Raw genomic sequence first — 24,453 nt, 5'->3', positions numbered from 1 at the left:
CTTTCCTCACTAAAGTTCCTGTAACATGTAACATTTTTTTTCGGATGAAGATGCTACCAAGCTATGGATTCAAATGCCTCAGAATTGCATCGCATTCATCCGGTATTGATCTGAGAGAGCCATATGGTTGCGGCCTGCAACAATATGTCAAACGTCAGCTCAAGGAGGTGCTGTCTGAGCAGTGGGCAGCGGCAGCATGATGCGATGGCACATATACTGTGATTTGGCTCGGTTATGAGGCCGCGACTTTGGGGCGGTCTGTCAGTGCGGCCCAGCAGTGAATTGAGAAAGCTGAAACGTGTCACGGTAGGTGACAGTCGCCTTCGCAACTCTGGACAGGCTGGGTAAAGTTGCCCAGTGCAAGATAAAAGATCATGCGATCAAATGCCTGTAGGTTGAGTGGTTTGAGTAGATCTCCAGGGAAGTCTCAGTTCATAGCTTGAAGTCAGCATTGGTCTTCTCCCATCCGTTTGGTGCCTCCTCCATCGCGGCAACCCTCTCGGCGAGCCTCAGCTTCAGATTCCTTGCTCGATCGGTACAAAGCTCATACATTGTCGTGAGATTGAAAAGTAGCGTATGTGACGAATAGCCCGAGTTGACCAGCGACTCAAGGAGATCTCTTCCCTGTGATTCGTTAGGACCCAGCGGAGCTAGAAGGAGGTTGTATTTACCTCTTCCAGTTTTCCGACATATAATAGGCAGACAGCCATATTGACTCCAATCATCTCATCATTCACGTTTTCTTGGAGGTCCTTCCATATTTCGATTGCTGCCAGATACTCTCCATCCGCCATGGCGCAGAGGGCAGCAATCGTCTTCTCACTAACCCCTCCTGTGGCGATACATTGCCTTGCTGCATCGACATCACCTAAATGAAGCCATAGCAATGCCTTCGACATTGCCATGTCTCCCTGGCGTTGATCTTTCAGCGTCGAGAGGTGAGCTGCTGCCCCAGCCAAGTCATCCATCTCCACTAGTGCGCCCGCGACCTTGATGCCGAGATCGCATAGCCTATCCTTCCAGAGTTCGCGCGCCGAGTTGTCATGACTTGATGTCGCATCTGCAATTCGCGCTCGAGCCTCCTTTGCTAGATCATAATAGCTCATTATGGCGCGGCGTGGGTCCCCGAAGCCCATGGCTTGCAGCCGAACATTGAGCACGCGTAACTCCCAGGGAACGAGATGAACGCCTGAAACCTCATCGATGTAGAAGGCACTGTTCAGGTCTTCAAGGGCTTTCACCTCCTGCGCAGCGAGTTGTGTTGAGTCAATCAGTGTGAGACACGCTAATCGCGTATATATCAAGCTGAAAATCCGGGCATGGTCTGAAGGATCTGGAGCAGTGGCGCCGGCTGTGCCAGTCAGTGCATGAACAGCAGCAATGGCAGCGGCGCGATAATGTCCCCTTGCAAGCAGTTCTTGGAGCGAGGTGTCTGGTTGAGGCTGCTTGACTGAGTTGCGGAAAGGGAGAGGGATAGAGAGTGGCGTGAGTGGATGATATATCTCAGGCCGTAGCAGGTATGAGAAGTCCTTTGGCGCAGATACGACAGGAGTGGGCGAATGTGCTGCTTGCCTAGTCCTGTCTGCTAACGGACGAGGGCTGCCTTGCTGAGATGGTGGGCGAGCAGGTGCCAGTCGTGAAGCTTGTTGAGGCGAAAGCGGCGACATTAGGGGTGCACTGTCGAAAGGTTAGCAAGCTGGGCAAAGATCGGCTACATTCTGAGCTGCAAACTCACTCATCGGCATCCAAGGGTCCTTTAGTAGAAGACCTTGGCCGTGTTGCTGTATTCTTGTTAATGCGATATTCCCGGTATGAGAAAATGATGGTATTGTGGTCGAGGTGCCCGCTCCTCACTCAAGGCATTGCCGAGTGGCTCGAGCTTGACAAGGCTCACTTTCCCTCTTGAGATTTGAGATGAGGCCAGCGGGCAGCCAAACTTGTGACACTCACCCTTTGTGGCGGACTTATTACGCGTGTGCCCTCGCGGTGTCGTATTCAATGACTGGTCCATCGATGAGGAGTGCTTTTCAGTCGCAACTATGGCGGCGTGTGAAGATGGTGTTGCAAGTAGAGCATGCCTGGTGAAGAGAGCTGACGTGGGGCTGCCGCAGCTCCAGGTGGCAGAAGAGGCGGCCAGGTGATAGCAGCTGCACTCTTCCCAGACACTAATTAAAAAAGGGGCCACTGCTTCAGCGACACTCTTCTGCCACCTATCTGCCGAGGTAGCTGACACTCGTCCTATTCTTGAGATCTATTTCATGGGCCATTTCTATTATTTTTTAGATGACTACGTAACTTTTCCCTAGACAAACCTACAGAGTTTCATCTGAACCGTGACATTTACCTGTGTCTTTTCCTTCTCCCTGAATCCTGGCCTGCCGCTATCAAAGCGCCGATTCGGTCGCTGGGAGATTAACTAATTGTCTCTTACGAATGTTCATCCAGATAGGTGGTGGATATTTGACGGCACTGATGCGCACCGAGCCTCGCACATCTTGGCCAGGGTCGACGAGACTCAACTACAGCAGCGTGTTAGTGACCATGCAGAGGCGCCCCGGCTCCAAAATCGTCATCTCACCTCAAAGTTCATCAGAATCAGCGGCAGGACCTTCTTCATCTCGAGCCAGGCGATGTGAATACCGGTACAGGTGCGCTTGCCTGCACTGAAGGCTAAGAAGGCTCTGTCCATGCGGCGCTTCTGATCCTCACTAGCCTCAATCCATCGCTCTGGTCGGAACTCTGATGCATCCTTCCCATACACGTCTTCGTCCAAATGTATCGCATCGATCTGGCATCCGACGATGGTCCCAGCAGGAATATACTTGCCACAAATCGTGGCACCGGTAGCCGGCACGATGCGATCCAGACCCCATGAAGCAATTGGGAAGACACGCATCGACTCCTTCAACACAGCATCGAGATATGGTAGTCGGTTTACTTGAGACCATTTTGGTGGGTTCGTCAGTGTGCCACCGCGTAGTGCCTCCTGCAATTCTGACATAAGAGACTGGGCAGCTGTTGGATTCAAACATAGCAGGTAAATGGTGTAGGCCAGAGTTCCCGCGGTCGTATCAGCACCAGCGCCAATGGTCGACATGATAATGCCCAAAACCTCGTTGTCTGACACAATGTCAGGGTACTTTGCCTGGCCGTCGAGAAACTTCTGTAGCAGGTCACTCTTCTCTGTCCGGGCTGCGGCGCCCTTGCGCGCCATAAGTTTGGTCATCCCGACACGAGCCAAAGGGCTGTCTTTCTGCTTCCGCAACATAGAGGCAAGTGGTCCCTTGTTGAAGAGATAGTCTCCGCCCGGTAGGGCAGCCCAAGCGTTCCAGTGGTCGAAACGCCCAACGACTGCTGCCAGAATGCCGTCAACGTCGTCACCCTTGTCCATGAAGCCAAGCGACTCGCTGAAGGCAATGCGCATCAACACATCCATGGCAAAGAATTGTAGCCAGTTCGCAATATCGGTCGTTGGATTCTCTCCAAGGACGCGAATCAATTCGGCCGCGGATGTCTCGATTGAGGCTTCGTAGTCAAGCAGCGAGTTGGTTGTAAAAGCTCGGCCAGCCGACTTGCGAACCGCAGTATGTTGTAGTTCACCCATGGCGATGATACTTGGCACCATGCGCCCCTGGCTCACCGTTGCCGCGGCATAGTATGACGGGCCCTTCAGCCAGACCGGGCTTGTTCCGTAGATGATGGGGATCGCGCCAGGATCGCTGATGCTGACATGCTTGGGGCCGATGCGTACCAGTGAGCCGTGCTTTTGATGGAGTTCAATGAGTCTGGCAGACCATCCCTTCGATCTCATAGAATTGAAGCGCCATAGATCGGTGAATTGTGCTTGCCAGGGGCCTGGTATGCCACGCAGCTGCAGGCTGTTGAGGACGAGTCTCACTACTGTGAGAGCAACGCCGCCCAATAGGAGGAAGAGGATATACGTCGAGAACATTGTGGCTTCGAGATTTGATTTGCCTGGTCGGCCAATCCCTTCAGCTACAGAGGGCCAAGTTGATCATATCGTACCGGGTGGCCCTCTTAACTGACGAAGCCTGTAACCCTTCCCCTTTCAACGAGAAGCGACTCACTCCCGAAGGAGAACCACACTTGAGAGTTAACCACATGATCTGTGCCGATGGTCTCCGTCAGTCATCTCTGCTGCCATCTTGAGCGGTCCGACGAGTGGCGTTGGGAATGTTAAAGATCGGGTTGCGGGGCCGACACCAGATTCGCGGTGCAGATGGCCCGTTGATAAGCAATGGAGAGCGCCTGGGACACTAACGCCTTAGCTTCAGTGCCCAGAGATAACGCCGAGGTAGACTCCATTCACTTACTTGATGGACCAGACAGTCGGGTCCCTTGTCCCGGAAGAAATCTTGCTGTTTAGCAATGAGATGACATGACAGGTTACCATAGGATATGTCACCGATCGTCTATACAGTAAGCAAGCAAGATGCAAGCTTCGAAGACTATAGCTCGTCGGCGTCAACCGCCACATGATGTGTTAAGGCGATCTCCAGTTGCGTATGGATAACATGCTTGACGCATCATCGCATTCCCCTGAATCAATATTAACTTGATCGCAGATGTGAGCGCTGCAGGCGGCGGAAACAGAAATGTTGCGGTACGCCGCCATATCCCTGTGCAGCTTGTAATGACGCCGGTCATGCGTGCGTCTATTCAGAATCTGAGAAACGCATCAGCGTGCCCGAAAGGTAAGTGACGTGATTTGATCATCGTAAAATTCCCTGGTGATGGCAGCCTGTTTAACAAGCTCTGGGCACAGTTATCTCCTGCGGCTGCAATCGCAAGCTCGCGGATCTGGCACACGAGTACACGATGGGATGCCCAGTCCAGCCGACACCACGGCGACAGAAGTCGACTGGGCATTTTCAGGGGCGGATAACTGGGTGCTCTGTCGTCCAGGCCAATATCGTAAGCCGTAGACTTTCTTGTATACGATTTTGGTGATGAGCTCACTGATATCGTAGATTACATGGGTAACTCGTCGTCAACTTACATCGCTAACCGGCTCAATCCTACGACCGAGACGCTCGCATGGCACATGTATCCGCACTATGAGGATACTTCCTGGTTGCGCCGGGCTCCAATGATGCCCGAAATGCACGAGATGCCCCAGCTTCCACCGTATGACTTTGCCAAACGACTTTATCAGGCACAGCATGCCTACATTGGCACGATCTTCTCATTCCTTGACGAGCAGTGTTTCCACCAACGACTGAAGCGCGTTTACGCCTCGCCCCCTGACTTGGGTGAGCGCGAAGACTGCCTGATATACTGCCAGATTCTGCTCGTCTTTGCATTTGGACAGATGTATTCTGTCAATCAGTGGACAGGAAATGACGGGCCTCCTGGCTTTCACTACTTCAAACATGCCCTACAATTTCTCCCAGATGCGCGCGAGGACGGGTCAATCCTCTTCGTTGAAGTCCTGAGCTACGTTGCGTACTACATGCAAACGATCAATCGAAGAGACTCCGCTTATTTATATATTGGGGTTGCGCTCCGCATGGCAATATCCTTGGGGCTACATCAAGAGGTTCTAGACCAGGATATGGATATCTATCTGCGCGAGCGACGCCGGCGCCTTTGGTGGTCGACATACAGCCTTGAGCGCCTTCTCTGCGTCACATCCGGGCATCCGATATCGATCAGTGACGATGACATTGACGTACTACTCCCAAGCCCAATCGAGGGCGAAGATCCGCGGCCTTCGTCTGTGCTCCGTAATTACACGCAACTCTCGCGAATACTTGGTCGCATCGGCCAGGAGGTCTATCGCAAGAAGCGCCAATCCGGCACCAGCTTGTCCGCTTCCATACAGAATATCATGAAGAGCCTGTCGGAATGGTTTGCCCAATTGCCGGCTGAGGTGCGCCTTGAGCCCGGCGACTTTGAAAAGCATATTAATCGAGAAATTGTATCGACATATCTCCACTACTACCACTGTATCAATATGACAGCCAGGCCATTATTGCTGTACGCTGTCCAGCGCCAGATGACAGCTACGGCAAACGGACAGCGTGCGAGCGGCGCACGATGGGAAGATGGACTGTCCCCTGACATTGTCAGTGTTATCGATGCATCAATTGCAGCAGCACGATCTAGTACCTCGATACTGAATGCCGCGGCTAAGTTTAATCTTGTTGGTATGTCGCCTTTAATCCACCATTCTTTCTCTCTCAAGTATGATTCTTATAGGCTTTGCTAACAGATCCGCTCCCTACTGCAGCTACTTATGGCTTCATAGATGGTGAGCAGGCTTTCTCAGCCGCGCTTCTCCTCGTTATGGTCAACATAGCCTTTCCTTACAGGGAGATGAACGCCTCGGCGATGGACACTGCACTCGCAGTATTACAGAGCATGGCAGAGAAGGGCAATAAATACATTCGAGCCTGTCACACCCTGTTGACTAAAATCCGCGCCACAAGAAAGCTAGCCCCACCGAGAGAGGGCGGTGATCCAGCTCGAGAGGAGGTGCACGATGAGCAACCAGCGTGGGTGATACCACAGGACATTGACAACGGACAACAGTCACAGCCTCATATTCCCTTTAACCTTGACACCACTGAAGACCCGTCGGTCTGGGCTGAAGTGATCGATTCCATCGGTATAGATATGGATCGGCAATGGATTGGAATGGCATTAATGCAAGACAACACTCTGGAAGAGACTGCTGAGGTGGGCAGCTTATAGTATCCTATCAGGCTGCTGTTCAAGTACTTGCGGATACGTCCTGCCAATCCGAAAATACTTGTGTGATTAATTGTAAGATTAACACCTTCACTGGTGGTGTTATAAGGAGCGCGCACAGCGATTCAATGATTCTAAGCCAGACAGTTCAGCAATATAATAAGTCCCAACATTGTTTTGTGAGGTTTATCCAAATATAGTGTACTCCATCTATGATATCTCAATTCTTGTGTCCATTTGTCAATCCATTGGGTGCCCCCCAGCCACCGCCACCAGGTGTATTAATCACTACCCGATCTCCCGGCTTCATGGCAACGGAGCCCTTTCCGCCCATATTAACTGTTCGATCTTCACCAGTGAACTCGTCCTTGCTCAGCCACAGATTGAGGCCAGTCGCTGCCGGCTCTCCACCCTCCATGCCGTATGGCCGATGAACACGCCGCTCTGACAGGATCGAGCATTGCACAGGCGTGAGAAACTCGATTTCACGTGCCACGCCGTCGCCGCCACGGAAGTGGCCCCGGCCGCCAGTATTTTCACGGAGCTCAAACCGCCTCAGCACACATGGGTATCGCTTTTCAAGGATTTCTGGATCAGTGATACGCGTGTTGGTCATGTGAACGTGTACTCCGCTCTCGCCATGCCAGGTCGGTCCAGCTCCAGCTCCACCTGCAATTCTATTTGTATGTTTGTCAGCTTATTTAATCTTATAAACACAAGTTGGAGGATTCTTCTCACGTTTCATAGTAACCAAATCCGGGGACAACTACTCCAGTGGCCTCATCCTTCTTGGCATCGATGCCAAAGGTCAAGTTGTTCAGGCAGCCTTGCGAGGCCGCACAGGCACCAAGTGCCTTGAGCACGACATCTGTGACTCTTTGAGATGTAGTTACGTTACCACCTACAACAGCTGCCGCTCGCGTGGGGCTCAGAATACTTGGCCTCGGTATCTTGATGTCGATTGGACTCAAACAACCTTGGTTGAGTGGAATATCGGCGTTGATCATGCACCTTAGTGCGTAGATGATAGCGGAATGCGTGATGGCTTCAGGAGCATTGATGTTGCCATGCACTTCAGGGCCTGTGCCTGAGAAGTCAAATACGGCTGAACCGTCTTCATCAATAGTGATTTTGAGGCGAATGGGTGTTCCGTCATCCATATAGTCGAGTGACTCAAGCGGTTGTCCGTCGAAACGCTTGTACAAGCCCTGAAGAAGGTTTCGTACAGCTTGTTCTGCCGTAACTTGGATAGCTAGCATGTACATTTGCACCGTCTTCAGTCCATACTCTTCAATTAGGTTTTGAATAAGTGCAATACCACGAGCGTTAGCCGCGATCTGTGCCTTCAGATCGGACATGTTATCGCTGATGTTACGGCTGCCAGAGCAGCCCTCGTAACGAGCCGGAATGTCCAAGAACAGCTCCCGCATTCGTGCTTCATTGAAAACGCCACCAGACACTACCTTTTCCGATTCAATAGCCGTGCCTTCTTGCCACAACTCGGTCGAGTTAGGAGGCATTGATCCTGGAAGGATGCCACCAATGTCGGCATGATGGCCTCTTGAGGCTACGTAAAATATTATCTCGTTTGTGCCTTTAGCGAATACAGGAGTAACAACGGTAACATCAGGCAAGTGAGTGCCACCGGAAACGGGATGGTTCGCCACAAGCACATCTCCTTCCTTGAGCTGACCGAGCCACCTCTTGTGTTGAAAGCGTACTGCAAACTGCATGGATCCCAGGTGGACAGGAACATGAGGGGCATTGGCTACAAGGCCCCCGTCCGGAGAGAACAATGCGCACGAGAAGTCCAATCGCTCTTTAATATTTGTTGACACAGCTGTCTTCTGTAGTGTGCGGCCCATCTGCTCTGCTACAGACATAAACCGGTGACCGAAGATAGTCAGGCGGATGGGGTCGACCTTCAAGGCCTTTACGTCATCACTGCTCTTGGGGCTTGTCTCGCTCTCTAGATCAATGACAAGGCAAGTCTGAAGAACATAGGCAATGGCATTTGGTGCCACCACAATGGTCTGGGTCTCATCTATGATGATGGCAGGTCCATGCAGGCGAGCGTTTTGACCGAGCTCTCGCAGCTTATAAACAGGGGTGTCAACGTAGCCTGAATCGGCATCGAAAAACACCTTTTTGATTTCTGTAGGTGTACCTGCTTCACCTAGAGTTGCCTCCTTTAGCTGTTGAAGTGGACTCTTCTCGGACACAGTCTGTGAAGCAGCGACAGTGCGCACGCGAACATCATCAACCAGAACTGAGCGGTCAAGTGTAAAGCTGAATTCGCGATGATGTCGATCGATGAAAGCTTTGGAGAAATCGCCATCTTCAGGTTCCAAGATCATCAAACTGGTGTCAGACCCTTCATATCTCATATTCAGGTACATCTCATGCCTCAGCTGCCGAGCTGTAAATCCTTGGCCACTCAGATGAGACACTGAACGCCGCTGCAGTGCATTCAGGCGGTCGGCAATTGAGGCTTTTGAGCTATGATACTCGGCGGCAAATGGCTCCTGTGCCTCGTGGACGATATCTGCAAGGGCTAGACCGTACGCAGAAAGTATTGACGAGTATTTGTGCACAATGATTCTTGAGATGCCAAGTGACGCCGCCACATTACATGCGTGTTGACCACCAGCACCACCAAAGCAGGCCAGGTGATGAGAAGCAGTCTCGAAGCCACGTGCCTCGGTAAGGTTACGTATCGGGCGTGTCATGGACTCGTCCGCGACCTTCAGGAATCCAAGAGCCACCTGCTCAGGGGTATAATGTACAGACTGGTCAGCATTTATCTTTTCTGTCAGCTCAGCAAAGAGCTTTGTTGTGATTTGCCGGTCAAGTGGCTGATCCTCGTTAGGGCCAAAGATCTTAGGGAAGTACTCAGGTAACAGTCTCCCCAGGAAGAGATTCGCGTCAGTCACTGTCAAAGGGCCCCCTTTTCGGTAGCATGCCGGGCCTGGATGAGCAGAGGCAGACTCGGGGCCAACCTGAAACAGGCCATTTCGCCATGACAGGATGGAGCCGCCGCCTGCGGCGACTGTGTTGATATCAAGCTGGGGTGCTTGAATATGCACACCGGAAATGCTAGATGAGAAAGTATGATCAAGATGGCCATCGAAACGCGATACATCAGTCGATGTCCCGCCCATATCAAAACCAATGATAGGAACACGTGCTTCAGCGTCGTAGCTGGTTGCGGAAAATCCAACTACTCCTGCAGCAGGACCTGATAGAATAGCTCGGAGCCCGCTGAAGTGACGGAAATCGACCAATCCGCCATCAGATTGCATAAATTCAACTCGGCATCCGTGAGTACCAGCAAGCCCTCCTTCGAAGTTGGCCGAAATAGAGTCGATATACGATTTGATTACCGGTGTCAGGTAGGCATCGGCAGTCGCTGACATACCTCTTGGCACAACCTTAATCATTGGTTGGAGAACCGATGAAAGCGCTACAGAGAACCCAAGGTCTGATGCAATGTCTCCGATGACCCGTTCATGCTCGGGACAAGCGAAAGAATTGACGAGAGCAACGGCAACTGAGCCAAAGCCTTGGTTCTTGAGAGCGCGCAGCTCCTCTGTGACAGCTGCTACATCCAGCTCTCGGAGCACATGATATGTTTCGCCTGTAACGCCTTCGATGGCACGGTAAGTTGTAAGGGCCGCTTTGTCAGATCGAGGATGAGATGGGATAATGCGTTCGTCAACCTCGACAACAGCTTCAAACAAAACATCCGGCCGGCGGGCAGAGAGGTCGAAGATGTCAGGACGGGCTTGATTGCCAATTCTTAGCAGGTCCCGGAACCCCTTGGTCGTTAACAGGGCTGAGCGCGTGCCCTTACGCTCAAGTAGGGCATTAGTCGCAACAGTAGTACCCATACGTAGACACTCAATGCCGTCTAGGCGTAATGGGACACCTCGGGGGATTATTTGCCCGGTTGCAGACTCAAGCACACGGCGTATGCCCTCTGTCGGCGCATCGGCATAGTTGCCCGGATCGACTGATAACAGCTTAAGCACTATATCGGGCTTGCCAGGGACAATGGCGTGCACATCGGTAAAGGTGCCGCCTCTATCAATAGAAATAGTAATTTTAGGTGCCATTTTGGAAAAGGAGGGAACTGGTTGTAAGTGCGACAACCGAGAACAAAGAAGAGAAAAGAAAAGAAGAAGGTATGAACAGTTATGGCTGTATGCGTAACTTAGGAGTACTCTGTATTACTGCTTAAAAGTGACCATCAACAGGATGACACCTCGAATGATAATGCTCATGTATTGTTTCAAATACAATGCCGGATGACTACCGTAAATATGCATTCAAAGTTGCAGTGTTGAGACCGGGGCTTGTATCACCGGCGGGGACCCACAGCGATGTTCTTTTGTCCAACATACATGCCGTGACCAGCTTCCCTGTCCGTCCATGAATTTGGACTTCTTTAGCCGATTGCGGTTCATCCTCATGGTAGTCACGTGTCGGCAGTGTGATGCCGAACCAAGGCGGCCCCACTCGCCGGTGACGGCCCGGTAAAGATTACGGATGACGGGTTGAGTCTGATTGGCCTGAGCAACCTACAGAGATAGGGATGTGGATCCGACCACGAGGCAACTGGCCCTCATGAGTTACGGGGGTGACCAAGTTGGACTAATTGAGATAGGTAAATCGGCAAGGAGGGGCTAGGAGCAGGGCTGACAAACAAAGATAGGAAAGGTCAAGATGCATCTGATATGCGTGGTATCGGATCTAGTGTTTTTGAGGACTTAATAAAGATACAGGGTAAGGCCAGCAAAGAGTCAGACTTGGGGACATTGCCAATTTCTGGGTAACTGTTCTCGGGGACATTGGCAAAATCATTCAACTCTCTCGCGTCATCATACATTATCATGTCATCAATAGCAGAGAAGTTGGAGGATCATGTTCTCAAGACGGAGCCCGCTGGTTCCAGCAACACCAGCACAGACGTTGTCGAGGATGGCGAGGTGGACATACATGCTGACTGGACGGATGCCGAGGAGAAGGCAATTCGTCGCAAGTTCGACTTGACAATCGTTCCTATGGTTACGGTTCTTTGTTAGTGATTGCCTGTGGCGTGAATTGGGCAAGAGGGCAAATCGCTAACCTCTGACCATTCGTAGACATGTGCTGTGCTATCGATCGTGCAAACATCGGGTAAGTACAGCTCTGGATGATAAATCTGCCCTACCGCAGCGAATATTCACTAATATATGCACAACCTCAGAAACGCCAAGATCGAAGGCATGGCAGACGACCTGAACTTGATCGGTTATCGCTATAACATCATATTGTCGATCTTCTTCATCGTTTACTTAAGGTACATCTCATTACTATTGGCAATTTCACCACATAATTGCTTTATCATCAAACACAGACTTACTCTGGTAACAGTGTGGAAGTGCCTAGCAATATCATCCTCAAACATGTTGGACCGAGGTTCTATAGTCAGTACACATTCGTTGTCGGCATCAAGCCTGCCTAGTATCGATTTCCGTTTGAACTAATATTGAGTTTGACTACAGTGCCCTTCCTTGTCTTCAGCTTCGGTCTGGTCTCGCTCTGCACAGCTTTTGTGCAGTCATATGCCGGACTAGCCGTTGCCCGAGCCATCTTGGGTATCTTCGAGGGCGGAGCGATGCCTGCCACAGCCTTCTTCTTAAGCTGCTTTTACAAAAAGGCCGAGCTCTTCTTTAGAATGAGTATTTTCATCGCGTCTAGTGCTTTAGCTAGTTCATTTGGTGGTCTTCTGGCTGCTGCTCTTAGGTATGACAAGTACCCCAAACTGTCGCGTAGACAATAGCTGACAAAGTCTTCCCCTCAGTCGCATTCCAGCCTGGGGGACGTCTTCTGCTACGATTGAAACGTGAGTTACCGGGTGTTGACACATAAAAGTCGATACAAACACTTTGTTAACACATTGCAGTTGGCGTAACATTTTCTTTTTCGAGGGCCTCGTCACAGTGCTCATTGCTGGAGCGGCGGTCTACTTCATGCCGCAGAGCCCGAGCTCTTGGAAATATCTGACTTCGAGACAACAATATATTGCTGGCGAACGTATGCAGCGAGAGCACGATGCGGTAAGAATTATCTCTCAGCGCTAAGAGCATATCTTTATTGACATCGAGAAGCATCCAACGGAGCGCGTGACTTGGAGCCACGTTCGACAGGCTATCTTCAATGTTCACACCAATGTTTGCGCATGGTGTTTCTTCTGTACCAACTCGTGTGTGCAAGGAATGGGAGCGTTTATTCCAACTATTCTTAAGGAATTCGGCTGGACTTCGACCAAGGCTCAACTGTTGTCGGTTCCACCGTATCTGGTGGCCTGCTGTATTACTATAGCCCTTGGCCACTTTAGTGATCGCACCAACAGGCGAGGAGTTTTCATGCTCAGTGCAATAGTTCTCTCGATCACAGGTTACGGCATGCTGCGCTTCTCGGACGAGGTCAACGCTAAATACGCTGCTGTCTACCTTAGCGCAATTGGTGTTTTCGCTGCCAGCTCAGGATTTTTGAGTTGGGGCATCAACAGTAAGAACCTCAATTCTTGTTTCAGGGATATAAGTAATTCAGACAATTCTAACACGCGTTGTTCAGATACGGGCAGTCCTGCTGTTGCCGCCGTCGCTGGTGGTTATATGGTCATGATCGGATCCGTGGGTGGCGTTCTCTCAACGTAAGTTGCATGCAGAGCTCTACACATGGCCTGCTAACTTAGTCCTTTCATTAGGTGGACATATCTATCGAAAGACTCACCAACGTTCCACACTGGTCATACGATCAATTTCACCCTCCAATTATTTTGCTTCACTCTATGCGCCTTTGGTCTACTACATTGCAAATACGAGAACAAAATCCGCTCTCAAGGCAAGCGTGATCATCGCGTGGAAGGCCTCTCTGGAGACCAAATTCGTGCTTTAGGACATAAGCACCCGCAATTCAGGTATATGGAGTAGTACTGACGGAGATATGCGCCCATTACGCAGAGAATCAAGCATGCAAATCTACAAAATATTGCGACTATTGACAGGTTTGAAGCAACATGGGCATTAAGCACAGTTGCAATGCAATTCGTTTGTCTGCGAGGAAGCGCGGCTTATTTTGCTGATTAGAGACATGGCGTTCAACTTGGGACATTCCATTTACTTTCCCAAACATAGGTTGTTGCGTGTAAGAGCTTGAGCTTTTATGAATAGCATTATTAAGATAACGACTTGCAAAAGTCATTTGAGACGTAGTGAATACATTGCCTACAGTGGCCTGCTGATAGCTCAGTCGCGGGTATCAAATATTTTCTTCAATTACTCCCATGTTCGAAAAACTCGCGAGCACTCTCGAGAACAGCAGCACGCTCTTCTGTGAGGCCAAAGGTCTTGTGCGAGAGTAGAATATCATGTGCTGCCCGTGCCGTTGAATGGTATTGTACTCTATCACCATTCAACTCCACCATCTCGTCGGCGAAGCCCTTGATATCAGGGTAGAAAGCCTCAGCCTCTCCAGCATGGATAACAAGAGGCACAGAGGTCTTGAACGGGTGATGCAGCGGTGAGATATACGATTGGACTTCGCTCGAGAGATCCTCTCCGGGAATAAAGGCGTCAACACCCCATTGTAAAAGGGGGCCCCATAAACAATCGCATTGCGCGTTGCTATACTGATCGTATTCTTTTCCGGCATTTAGAGTGACATTCACCCAGGGAGAGAAGACGATGGCACCCCCAGGCAGTGGAAGAGTAGCTTGCGTTTCTACATCCTCGTTGTGCGCCCTATCTTCCAAATAGCGTAGTAGAGCTATGACCGCGTTGCCTCCGGCCGAGTCGCCTGATAAAATGACATTATTAGGATCAAAGCCGAGAGATAATACGTATTGGTAGAATGTGAGTGTATCTTGTAGCGCTGCAGGAAAGCGAGTCTCCGGAGAGTGTGATAGACGGTACTGAGCCCAGATAGTCCTGTCAGCTTTCATATGCTTCGTCATGGCATCTGCGACTTCCAGTCCAGAATCTTTGTGACCAAATGCCATGATGTATGCACCTCCCGGAAAGTGCAAGACGACTTTCTCCTTCTTTAAAACAGCTGGATCAGCATCTCGTACAGGAGCCGCACTTGGGAACCAGACTGCATCGACCGGCCCAGGCTTGACGTCTTTCGACTTAGTTAAGACGCCCGAATAGAGATTCTCGGCAGCGGGTTCAATATGTGAGTGTCTGTCTCCGGCCGCTACAGGGTCCGCGTACAGCAGAAGTCCGGAACGGGTAGCTGTGATATACTGGAACATGATCTTCCCTATCTGGCTTAAAAGATTTTCCGTGGCACTCCATTCTTTCAAGGGGCGAAATGGTTTTATGAGATACTTGAGATAGAGCAATATGAGTTGTGGCGGAGTTTTGAGTAGAAAGAATATGGTGTATAAGGCCTTGAAAGGCTGTTTCGACGTTAGTGGAGCCATGCTAGCATATTTTGATGAACGGTGATACTATTACGATTGAGGAGAAACATCTCACAATGAGCGAGACAGGTCTTTAACTTTAACGTAGAAAGAGAAACGCGACTGCTCTCTTGAGCTTGTCAAGAATGGGGGAAGGATGAGTAGGATCATCAGGACCCACTGGACTAGTATCACTTTTGACCTAGAAACCGCTTGGCCTGCCCTGCACTGTAGTCATTTCCGACAGGCCATAAGGCGGCACAGTCGCAATCCTACTCAACCCCAGGCTCGGCAGTATGAAACTGTAATTGAAATCTCACCGTAAGCCGTCACTTTTGTGGAGAGGCCGGTTATCGTTTTCCGCACCCCCAAGTTATCAGATTATGCACTCTTTTCCAATTGCCTCGTCAAAGTTAAGGAATTAGATTTGAAGCACTCAAGCTAGACTTCCTACTTTCAAACATTTAGAGATATATTTTGCCCCAGCCACTTGCGCGTGTCTTCATGTTCCAAACTTTGAAGATTCTTCCTATTTCCTTTTCCAAGCTCATCACTAATTCACTTCAATCTCAAAGGTCTGCTTGTCTTTTTGCTCATTAAACAGGCCCCAAGCATGAGCGGCAATGTTTTCGGGATTCACGGTCTTAGCAGCCTTGTCGACAATCCCCATCACACGTACCATCCCGATGTGAACACCTTGTGGACCGTAAACCTCAGCCAGAGACTGACAGAGGTTGCGCTGAGCAGCTTTCACCAATGACAGAGTAAAGATCTGAGTAACAGGGTCCCGAGACAACCAGGTGCCAGTCACTAGTAAAGACGGTTTGGCCAATGCATCGGACTTGACAAGCTTTGTCAACTGTGGAAGAGCCCATTGTGCTGTGTGAAGAAGTGCCGTGTTCGTGATCTAATAGAACTCAGGTCAGAAAGTGACTTTCTTGGACCATGTAAACAGGAGGGCTTACCTTGAAGTCGTAAATCATATCATCTTCATTTTCCTCGAGAATCGAAGTAGGGCGAATGATAGCCGCATTGAAGTAGACAGTCTCTGGGACGCCAACGTCTGTAGAGATTTTGTTTAAGGTCTCCGAAAATCGCTGTCTATCTGCAACGTCCGTGACATATGTATGAACTGTAACACCAGGCGCTGTGTCTTCAACAGCCTTGCGGTCAATGTCAAGTTGCTCCTGTCGCCTCGCAACAAGAGCAACCTTGCTGTATCTCTTTGAGGCGAATAGCGCTGCAACAGATTGACCGATGCCAGCCCCGGAGCCGATCAAGACGAAAGAGTTCAGCGATCGAGTAGCCATGATTGTTTTTGAATATTTGATAAAGACAAATCAAGTTGCGACTTCTTCGAGTTCTAATATTGACGATACGAAGAAGGGAGTTGTAGAATGACTTTGGGTTCTGGTGAATCTTTCTTCATTCTTGAGCGACGCATTGTAACTCCTTTATACAATCTTGGCACTCGTCCTTCGCAATCTGCCTATGACGATATACTCGTTGTGATCTTTTCATGGTGTTGACCTGTTGAAAGTCAATTGCGCGCCCTGGCAAGGATGTGTTGGTGCGACTAGTGCATGTCATGTTCAGTAATCCGAGCAAGTGGTTGCCGCAATGTGTCGTCCTGCAGTATCAGCTCTTACTCCTTTCAAACAAGTCCTTCCGAGCTTCGATTGGCGCGCCCAGTCTATTGGGCAAACGCCTCAAACCATCGATGGCTCGTCAATCGTCAAGACAGGACTCTCTCTTGAGATGCTGCACGGTGAGTAAGCTGTAATTTGTCAGGCCTACATCTGCATTCTTTGAATTCAACGATGATACTACAACTTAAGGGCGTAATCAAGATCTTACTGTAGCCCCGAGATGACATCTCCGTTACCACCACCCAAATGGCTGAATTATTCACGACAGTTAGGCAAGAGAGGAAACAACGGATGGGCTCTGTAGAAAGATAACGTAATCCGAATAGAGGAGCTCGATCAGCCCTGACCATCATCGATAATAAGTTTCACGAGGCGAACTCAGCAAGTCCATGTGATAATCGTCTGTGGATGCGAGGTAATATCGGCAGTTGTTCACGCCTAGTATTGCTCTCAAGCTCGCGTCTTTCACAACACAACCCCAAGAACGTCAATGAAACAGCTATCTGTAAGCAAAGTGATTCATGGAAACTTACCAGTATCATATCTCGCTCCAAGTTTTGACATAGACTGGGTTTATGGAACAATGGATAGCAGACGATGTAGTATCGTTGTCACACCATACACACCGAAAATGACTCACTTCTTTTACCTCAACCTCAGTAGTATTGAACTATTTTGTAGGTGAGACTCGTTCACAGCGTAACCTCACGCTTTAGCCAAGGGCCCCAGATCAGTAATTAAACTCCTGTCCAACAAGCTTCTCACTTAGTTTCCAGAGCTTGTCAGCACTCTCGGGATCCCTCGAATGTGGCGCGACCTCTGTATCGATAGAACAAGCCAGTAGAGCAGACCCATTGTGTTCTACATCTCTCGAAGTTAGCCTCGTCTCTCATGATCAATACCCATCCAGGAAAGTTTGCCACACACCCTTCATGCTCGGATCGTACGCAGCCATAATGTATGTCGCCACACTCTGCGCTGCCGACTTGTAGGGCAACGCAGGGTTCGGGTCGCCATTCTCGAGGAACCAGCCTCGCGCGACTAGCTCTTCCTTGGGGATCTCGCGGCTCAGATTTGTCCCCGCGACAGCTGTACCACCTGATTAGTCTTCAAAGACCTAAGTATTTCAAAGTCACCCATGACTCACAGCCGGGATCAATGCTAAAGGCGTACAGCCCCTTATCCCCCAATTTCCGCGCCAACGCGACGCTGAACAGCATATTGGCACACTTGGACTGCGCATATCCAAGAAATGGCTCATAGCTCTCCCCCTCGCCAAAGTTGTAGTCGTCAAACCGCACCGGCGAGCCCCCGTTGCCTGCGGAGGAGATGTTCAGGACGCGTGGGCCCGCCGGGGCCTTGCGCAGTGCCGGCATGAGCAGGTTCGTGAACAGGAAGTGGCCAATGTGGTTCGTGCCAAAGTGCATCTCGATGCCCTCCGGCGTCGTCTGGTAGGTGGGGATCATCATGACACCGGCGTTGTTGATCAGCACATCGACAACGGGCGTCATCTCGAGCACTTTGGCGGCTGCGGCTCGGACAGACTTCTGGCTGGCCAGGTCGAGCTCGAGCGGCTCGATGACGGCATCGGGAGATGCGTTGGGCTTGATGGCGTCGATGACCTCTGCTACATTCCTCGTGTTTCGTGAGGCTAGGAGTAGCAGCTTGGGACTGTGTTGCGATACAACCCGGGCGGCCTCTGCACCGAGGCCATCCTTTGAGACGCCGGTGATGATGACTACGTATCGTGAGGTTAATAACTGTGTTTATCAATACTTCTAAAACGAAGCTGGCATACCCGTCTTCCCAACCATCTCGGCATGGAGTCTCTGCGCGACCTGGTCAGAAGTGAGGCTCCAGTTGGGACTGTTCTTTTCGCGATTCAGCCCACTTGTGACATTGGCAGATGTTGATGAAGACATGTTTAACTTATCGGTTCCTGAAAACTGGTTATGGCAATATGTTTAAAGATCTAGATAGGAAGTGAATGTCTTTCACCTCACATTGCAGCTTTCTCACTTCCGAGTGGCCCCAGGACTTAGAATATATCTGTCTGCTCAGGCGTTCGTTGTTGTCGTACATCGTGTACTCGCAATCATAGCTGCCACTTGCTGCTCTGGTAGCTTTGACATCGACTAAATCCGGTTCTTAGATCCAGCATCGCCGCCCCAGAGTATGCGGCCGTTGTGCCGCCTCCATGCTTGACGCCATTGCAGACACGGAGCTAATGAAGCTACCACTGAGTAATTGGTAGGTGAACCGGCTCGTACCTCCCTCGAATAACCAAGGGTAATTGGCCATTTGTTGTGAGCCACGCCGAGAAACTTGATGACGCCAGCAAGGAGGCTCGAGAGACAGCAATAGGCTCGTTAACTCCGTCCGTCCATGTCAGCCAGTTGCATATACCGCATGAAAAGGCAGGGAAGAAGTCATGGCTCAGAGAACGAGGCAAAGAATGATTGAGGTGAGACACGAATTTCTTCATGCTACTGTACTGTTGTACACAAGCGACTAGACTCGCGTTGGGCATGCCCCATTACATGCCGTAAACTACCTGAGGCTCGATGGAACCAAATCCAGAGCCGAACCAATCCGTTAGCCGCCTTTCTATGAACGGCTTAGATGCTTCCCATTACCCGATACCTCGTCGCTTGATCCTTTTTGATCTTTTTGCATATATGCAGAGTGGAGTTTGTTCTATAAGGGCCGCAGCCCGATAACCAACCATGTTCGCCCTCATTGAAACAAGATATTGCCCTTCCCAACACAACCGGCCGCATCGATGCTCGTCAGCCTTGTTGCCATTATTGACCTTTGCCCCTAGTAACGCCGGACGCAAAACATGACCCGCTGACATCAATCCAGATTGACCGCATATTTGTAACATAGGAAACCCTGAAAGTAAAGGAAATGGCTGCACACAATGCTTCATGTGTTCAATCGACCTCCAATGTCCACTCCCAGCCCGAGACTTTTAACTGACGATTTGGTCTGTCAGATGTCCTTCACTACACCATGGGGGTATCAAGCAAGGAAATTCAAAGGAGGTGCAGAACACAGGAAAATAGGTAATGATGGCGTCGAGAAGACGACTAGCTGTGACATATCACAGTCTTAATTCAAGCAACGGAAGCAGTCTCCTGGCTCCCGCCACCAAGCAGCTCCAGCACCTTGTTGACAACTGCACTGGGGTATCCACGGCTAAGCATCTCAGTGACAACGCCCTTAGCACTTTCCCTTTCCTCAACGGCAAGGAAGGCTCGGGTCATCGCCTCATATGTGCTTGGCTCACGTCGCTCTCGGCCAACAGCTCCATAGATGTCCTTAGCTCGTGAAATATTCTTCTCTGCTGCCCAACCATGAATCAAGGTGTTGGCAATATACGGTGTCAGCTCCACATGCTTCCGACGCATTTGAGCAAGCAATGGCTCGGTATCGGCAACACGGTGGTTGGCAACCATGGCCTCGAACAGTGCCTGGAACAGAGAGGCATTGGCCTGAACAGAGGGATCCTTCATGACTGAATCGAAGATGCGGCGTGCACCATCCATGTCGTGCATGACACAACCGCGAGCGTGGATAAGCGACGCGTAGTGGACGGGCTCGGGCTTCTGACCATTAGTTCGGATCACCTCCAGAACGGCCTCGGCAGCATTCATGTCAACGGGCTCCAGAGTTGCGTGCGTGTCGACTAGCAGCTTGTAGGTGTGAGCAGTGGGTGCAATGTTCTTAGCCTTCATGCGCTCGTAGTAAGCAAGAACCTTGGACTTGTCGCGCTTGGTTGTCAAAAAGAACTGCATCATGCTGTTGTAGGGAGCTGGCCGAGCCTTGTAGTTCGGCATCGCCTCCATTTCATCGAAGAGCTCCTCGGCGAACTTCTCATCTGATACACGGCAGAGAGCGTTGACGATAGTACCATAGGTCACTGAAGTGGGTTTGATTCCCAGAGCACGCATCTCAGCGAAGTAAAAGAGACAATCATCGATACGGCGGGCCTTGCCAAGCTTTCCGATCAGTGCATTGTACAGGAAGGAGCTAGGCTCAACTCCTTCGGCCTTTGCGCGATGAAAGATCTTGACAGCCTCAGAAGCCTCATCGAAAGTCTTGGTCGATTCCTTGAGCGTGGTGATGTACAAGCCAAAAGTGTTGGCGGACGGGGTGGCACCCATTTCGAGCAGCTCTTGGTGGTACTGCTCGGCGAGACCTCGGTTACCGAGCGTCAAGCAAGCACCAACCATGGCATCAAGGATGGAAGACCAGCCATACCGGACGACAGCATATTGGGGTAGAAGAGGTACATCAGCACGGGCCATGTTGAGGATGTCGTGGCACATATCCATCTTTCCGTCGCGAGCAGCAGCCGAAATCAGCTTAGCATAGGTGATGTAGCGTGGGTGGCGGCCAGCTCGGCGCATGTTCCGAAATCGGGAGAGTGCGTCGTGAAGCTTAGGACCCTTGCGGCCATGGGCGCCTTCCAAATCATCAGAAATGAGAGACGAGCCCTTGAAATCAGTGTTGTGGGCATAAGGATCAAAGGTATCTTCGTAACTCGCAACGGTAGGCGTGGCAGTGTATGGTGATGTAGCGAGGCTCTGAGCCGGGTAGGAGACCTGTGAAGCAACTTCACGGGGGTCGACAATGCCTCGAGCAGCCATAAACCTCGAGACGAACTCTGCAGCTTCGTCGACCTCATCCATGAGATGAGGAGTGCTCTCAGAAGCAGATTGGCGAATCCTCTGGAACATCACTTCTGATTGAGACAGACCTTCGAGGACCTGACCAGATCCAATCATGGCCACGGCATACATGGCGGTGGGCTCGATGAAGGATGAATCAACCATCATCTCAGGGCTGCTGAGGACGTGCCAATACCTGGAAGCCTCGGCGACATCGCCTTCTCGGACACTCATGGCCAGTAAAGCCATGGCCGGAGCTGCGACATCACCGAAGCCTTGAGGAATGTTTGCGAATGCAGCGATTGCGGTTTGCTTGTCTCCGTTATCGGCTGCAAAGGCAGCAACCTCGCCCATGGTCTGAGCACGCATCTCGTTGTCCACGCTCTGCGCCCAGCGGAGAGCATCCTGGTGAATGCCACGTTGAATGAAGCCCTTCACGAAGCCAAGGCTGATGATAGCATCTTTGATGTCAGCGGCGTTAGCACCATACTCCTGTGTGATCTTCTTGTAAAACTTCATTGCGCCTTGCAGCTTGTCTGAAACGACATAAGCATTGATGACGGCGGCATAGACTTGAGCGTCCAAGCGGTCCTTGAGTGTTGCCTCGCCCTTGTCGTTAGCAATAGCGAGATTTCTATACTCATTATAGCATTCTACTGCGCTGACGAGGTCCCCTGAGTTGGCAAATGCCGTGATCATGGCAGGGAATGTAGCTGCGAAAGGGGTAGCCTTGTTCATTTCCATATGCTCAAACAGCTGGAGCATATCAGACACGCGACCCGACTGAGCCAGAGCGGAGATGAGCTGATGATAAGTCTCGGAAGAGTACAGATCCTTCTCGGTCATGACAGACGACTGGAACAGCTTGATAGCCAGGTCGAGACGGTCGTCTTCTGAGAGGATAGCGTGCTCAAGCTCATGCGAAGCGAACATGAACTTGCCTGGCTCATCCATGCCGCCAAAGCGAAGTCGCTTGTCCTCCAAGTTCTTCTTTAGCGATGAGACTTCGAGCGACCGAGCAGCAAGCAGTCCAACCAGGATGTTGTATGTGTCGCTGTCGGGTGAGATCTTTCGTCGAAGCATGTCTGCATAGACGTCCAGAGCCTTGGAAACAATCTCAATCTTCTCGGATGGCAGGTGAATGGCGGCCATGAGCAGCGCATTGTATGCAGTCGCCAAGGGCCGGACGCCCGCCACCAGCATTGCCTCGAACACAGCAGGAATCTCTGCATATCGAGCTGATTCGGATAGCTTGGTCAGATGGTCGGCATATGTCTGAGACTGAGGATCGACGGGCGGCGTAGCTGAGCGGGCGATGCTCGCGGGTGTTAGAGTTCGCGAGATGGGTGTTGCGGAGCGTGCGCGAATGTCGGAGGCAGGAGAAGGTGTTGGAGTCCGGGACGACAGAGCCTCCTCTTCCAGAGCCTCTAACTCTTTCCTGGCTGCAATCTCTTTCTCAATGGCGGCATCGATGTGCGCCAGCGCTGCCTCCGCCTCCGCCGGAATGCCGGAATGGCTCGAGCCATCATATGCCTCGGCATCATGAGTCCTACCTTCGGAGCCCAGCAGAATAGAAGACGGCGATGGCTTCCACTCGATGCGCTTGGGGAACTGAAACTGGACCCATTCCTCCTCCAGCTCCTCCTCGCCCTCCGCAGCAGCCTCCTTCTTCTGGAGGTGCTCAAAGTAGGCATCTAGCCCTCCATGGCTGAGAGATTTCTCGTGACGATGCTCGACCGGGAGACCAGACGAGGCAGCTGCGCTGGTGTGGAAGGCGCTCTGAAGTTGCTGGTATGCTTGAAGCCGGCCAAAACGGCTGCTGTGCCGCCTCGCAAAGGAGGGGCGGTTCTGTGAGTTTAGAACATGGGGATGTGTAGCGGCTACGACAGACTGTGCGTAGCCGTGGGTGAAAGATTTGGCGAATCCTTGACGAACAAAAGTCGTGTACAGGGAGTTGTAGATGGACCCAGGCATTTAGGAGAAGCCTTTAGGAGGGGGGTGCTGTGTGGGCAGTTAGTACTCTGCATTGGCTTGTTTCTGAAGAGCCGGTTGTCGCGTGTTCAGTCTACCTGGCTTGGGAGCTGAGGAATTGGGTGAGGTCATCATGGTACGTTCGTTGCGTTGGGGGAGCCGTGGCTCGAACTCGGGAAAAGTTCCTGACCAACGCGACGCCCCCGTGACCTGCACCACCGGGGATAGGGAAACGGGCAATAGACTCCAGCGAAATGGCATACTTACTTGTTTTAAAGAAGGGGAAATGCGCACTTGCAGGTTCATTTGACGACAATAAAGCCGCCAAACAAACGCGCTCTTCAGATTAAAGGGGGTATAATTGGGGGATGAAAAAGAAGGGACAAAAAGAAGAGAGAAGAGAGAGAAGGACTGTAAATGTGTGTGTGAACGGTGCAGGGTGAGGAGGAAAACGGTGTTTGATATGATTTGGTCCCGCGGTTTCTCGGACGGGGGGGCAGGATGAAGGCCGAGCCACCTGCAGTGGTGTCTGGGTGTGTGTTTTGGGTCCCTGACGAGCCTGGCAGTGCTGAGCCCGCAGAAAATGGGGAACTTTTGTCGGGCGAGATTAATTCGCCAGCAGGTGAGACGGCCTGAAAAAAATTCGGGCAGGCGAGGGTGGGACCGGGAACCAACGTGGAGCTAGGCCAGCCTTGCCTTAGCGGGATGGAATGTGTGACTCAGGAGAAGAACAAGGTGGAAGAAGCCAAGAAATCCGGGGACAGGATCTTATTTTGTTTGGTTTGACGTGTACCTTAGGTAGCTACTGTAGCTGTTCACCCCGTATACGGTAGATTGGCAGGTAGGTACGATATGATAGAGTAGAAACAATTGCATTCATGGATTGACGTTGATAGGGTGGAGCCCGTAACTCTATGAATTGACATACAGAAAATGGGAACGGGCAAAGGACACTATGTATCTATTTGCATCCTGAGCATTGATATCAAAG

General features: G+C 51.0%; 6 protein-coding genes across 6 annotated transcripts; 1 reads left to right on the top strand and 5 right to left on the bottom strand.

Moving 5' to 3' along the window:
- Positions 1-2,569: 2,569 nt before the first annotated feature.
- Positions 2,570-3,952, bottom strand: UCRPA7_7076 (putative p450 monooxygenase protein; the record flags this gene model as incomplete). The annotated part of the gene is made up of 1 exon (XM_007919611.1): positions 2,570-3,952. One exon carries the CDS (start codon positions 3,950-3,952, stop codon positions 2,570-2,572), a length of 1,383 nt encoding a protein of 460 aa, XP_007917802.1.
- Positions 3,953-6,934: 2,982 nt separating this feature from the next.
- Positions 6,935-10,829, bottom strand: UCRPA7_7075 (putative 5-oxo-l- protein; the record flags this gene model as incomplete). Its single annotated transcript, XM_007919610.1, has 3 exons — positions 6,935-7,391; positions 7,453-7,590; positions 7,726-10,829. The coding sequence occupies 3 exons, from the start codon at positions 10,827-10,829 to the stop codon at positions 6,935-6,937; spliced, it is 3,699 nt and encodes a 1,232-aa protein (XP_007917801.1).
- A 777-nt stretch (positions 10,830-11,606) lies between these two features.
- UCRPA7_7074 (putative major facilitator superfamily protein) lies at positions 11,607-12,220 on the top strand (the record flags this gene model as incomplete). Its single annotated transcript, XM_007919609.1, has 4 exons — positions 11,607-11,793; positions 11,859-11,892; positions 11,963-12,055; positions 12,130-12,220. The coding sequence occupies 4 exons, from the start codon at positions 11,607-11,609 to the stop codon at positions 12,218-12,220; spliced, it is 405 nt and encodes a 134-aa protein (XP_007917800.1).
- Positions 12,221-15,719: 3,499 nt separating this feature from the next.
- Positions 15,720-16,476, bottom strand: UCRPA7_7073 (putative short-chain alcohol protein; the record flags this gene model as incomplete). Its single annotated transcript, XM_007919608.1, has 2 exons — positions 15,720-16,073; positions 16,132-16,476. The coding sequence occupies 2 exons, from the start codon at positions 16,474-16,476 to the stop codon at positions 15,720-15,722; spliced, it is 699 nt and encodes a 232-aa protein (XP_007917799.1).
- Positions 16,477-17,545: 1,069 nt separating this feature from the next.
- On the bottom strand, positions 17,546-18,715 carry UCRPA7_7072 (putative short-chain dehydrogenase protein; the record flags this gene model as incomplete). The annotated part of the gene is made up of 5 exons (XM_007919607.1): positions 17,546-17,634; positions 17,743-17,904; positions 17,963-18,553; positions 18,614-18,653; positions 18,707-18,715. 5 exons carry the CDS (start codon positions 18,713-18,715, stop codon positions 17,546-17,548), a joined length of 891 nt encoding a protein of 296 aa, XP_007917798.1.
- Positions 18,716-19,934: 1,219 nt separating this feature from the next.
- UCRPA7_7071 (putative pentatricopeptide repeat protein) lies at positions 19,935-23,465 on the bottom strand (the record flags this gene model as incomplete). Its single annotated transcript, XM_007919606.1, has 1 exon — positions 19,935-23,465. One exon carries the CDS (start codon positions 23,463-23,465, stop codon positions 19,935-19,937), a length of 3,531 nt encoding a protein of 1,176 aa, XP_007917797.1.
- Between the last annotated feature and the right edge of the window lie 988 nt (positions 23,466-24,453).

The sequence above is a fragment of the Phaeoacremonium minimum genome (genome assembly GCF_000392275.1).
Source record: "Phaeoacremonium minimum UCRPA7 unplaced genomic scaffold PA7_03_scaffold_496, whole genome shotgun sequence".
Classification (NCBI taxonomy): domain Eukaryota; kingdom Fungi; phylum Ascomycota; class Sordariomycetes; order Togniniales; family Togniniaceae; genus Phaeoacremonium; species Phaeoacremonium minimum.
The sequence above is the reverse complement of the archived record's forward strand: the minus strand, read 5'-3'. Positions and strand labels throughout refer to the sequence as shown.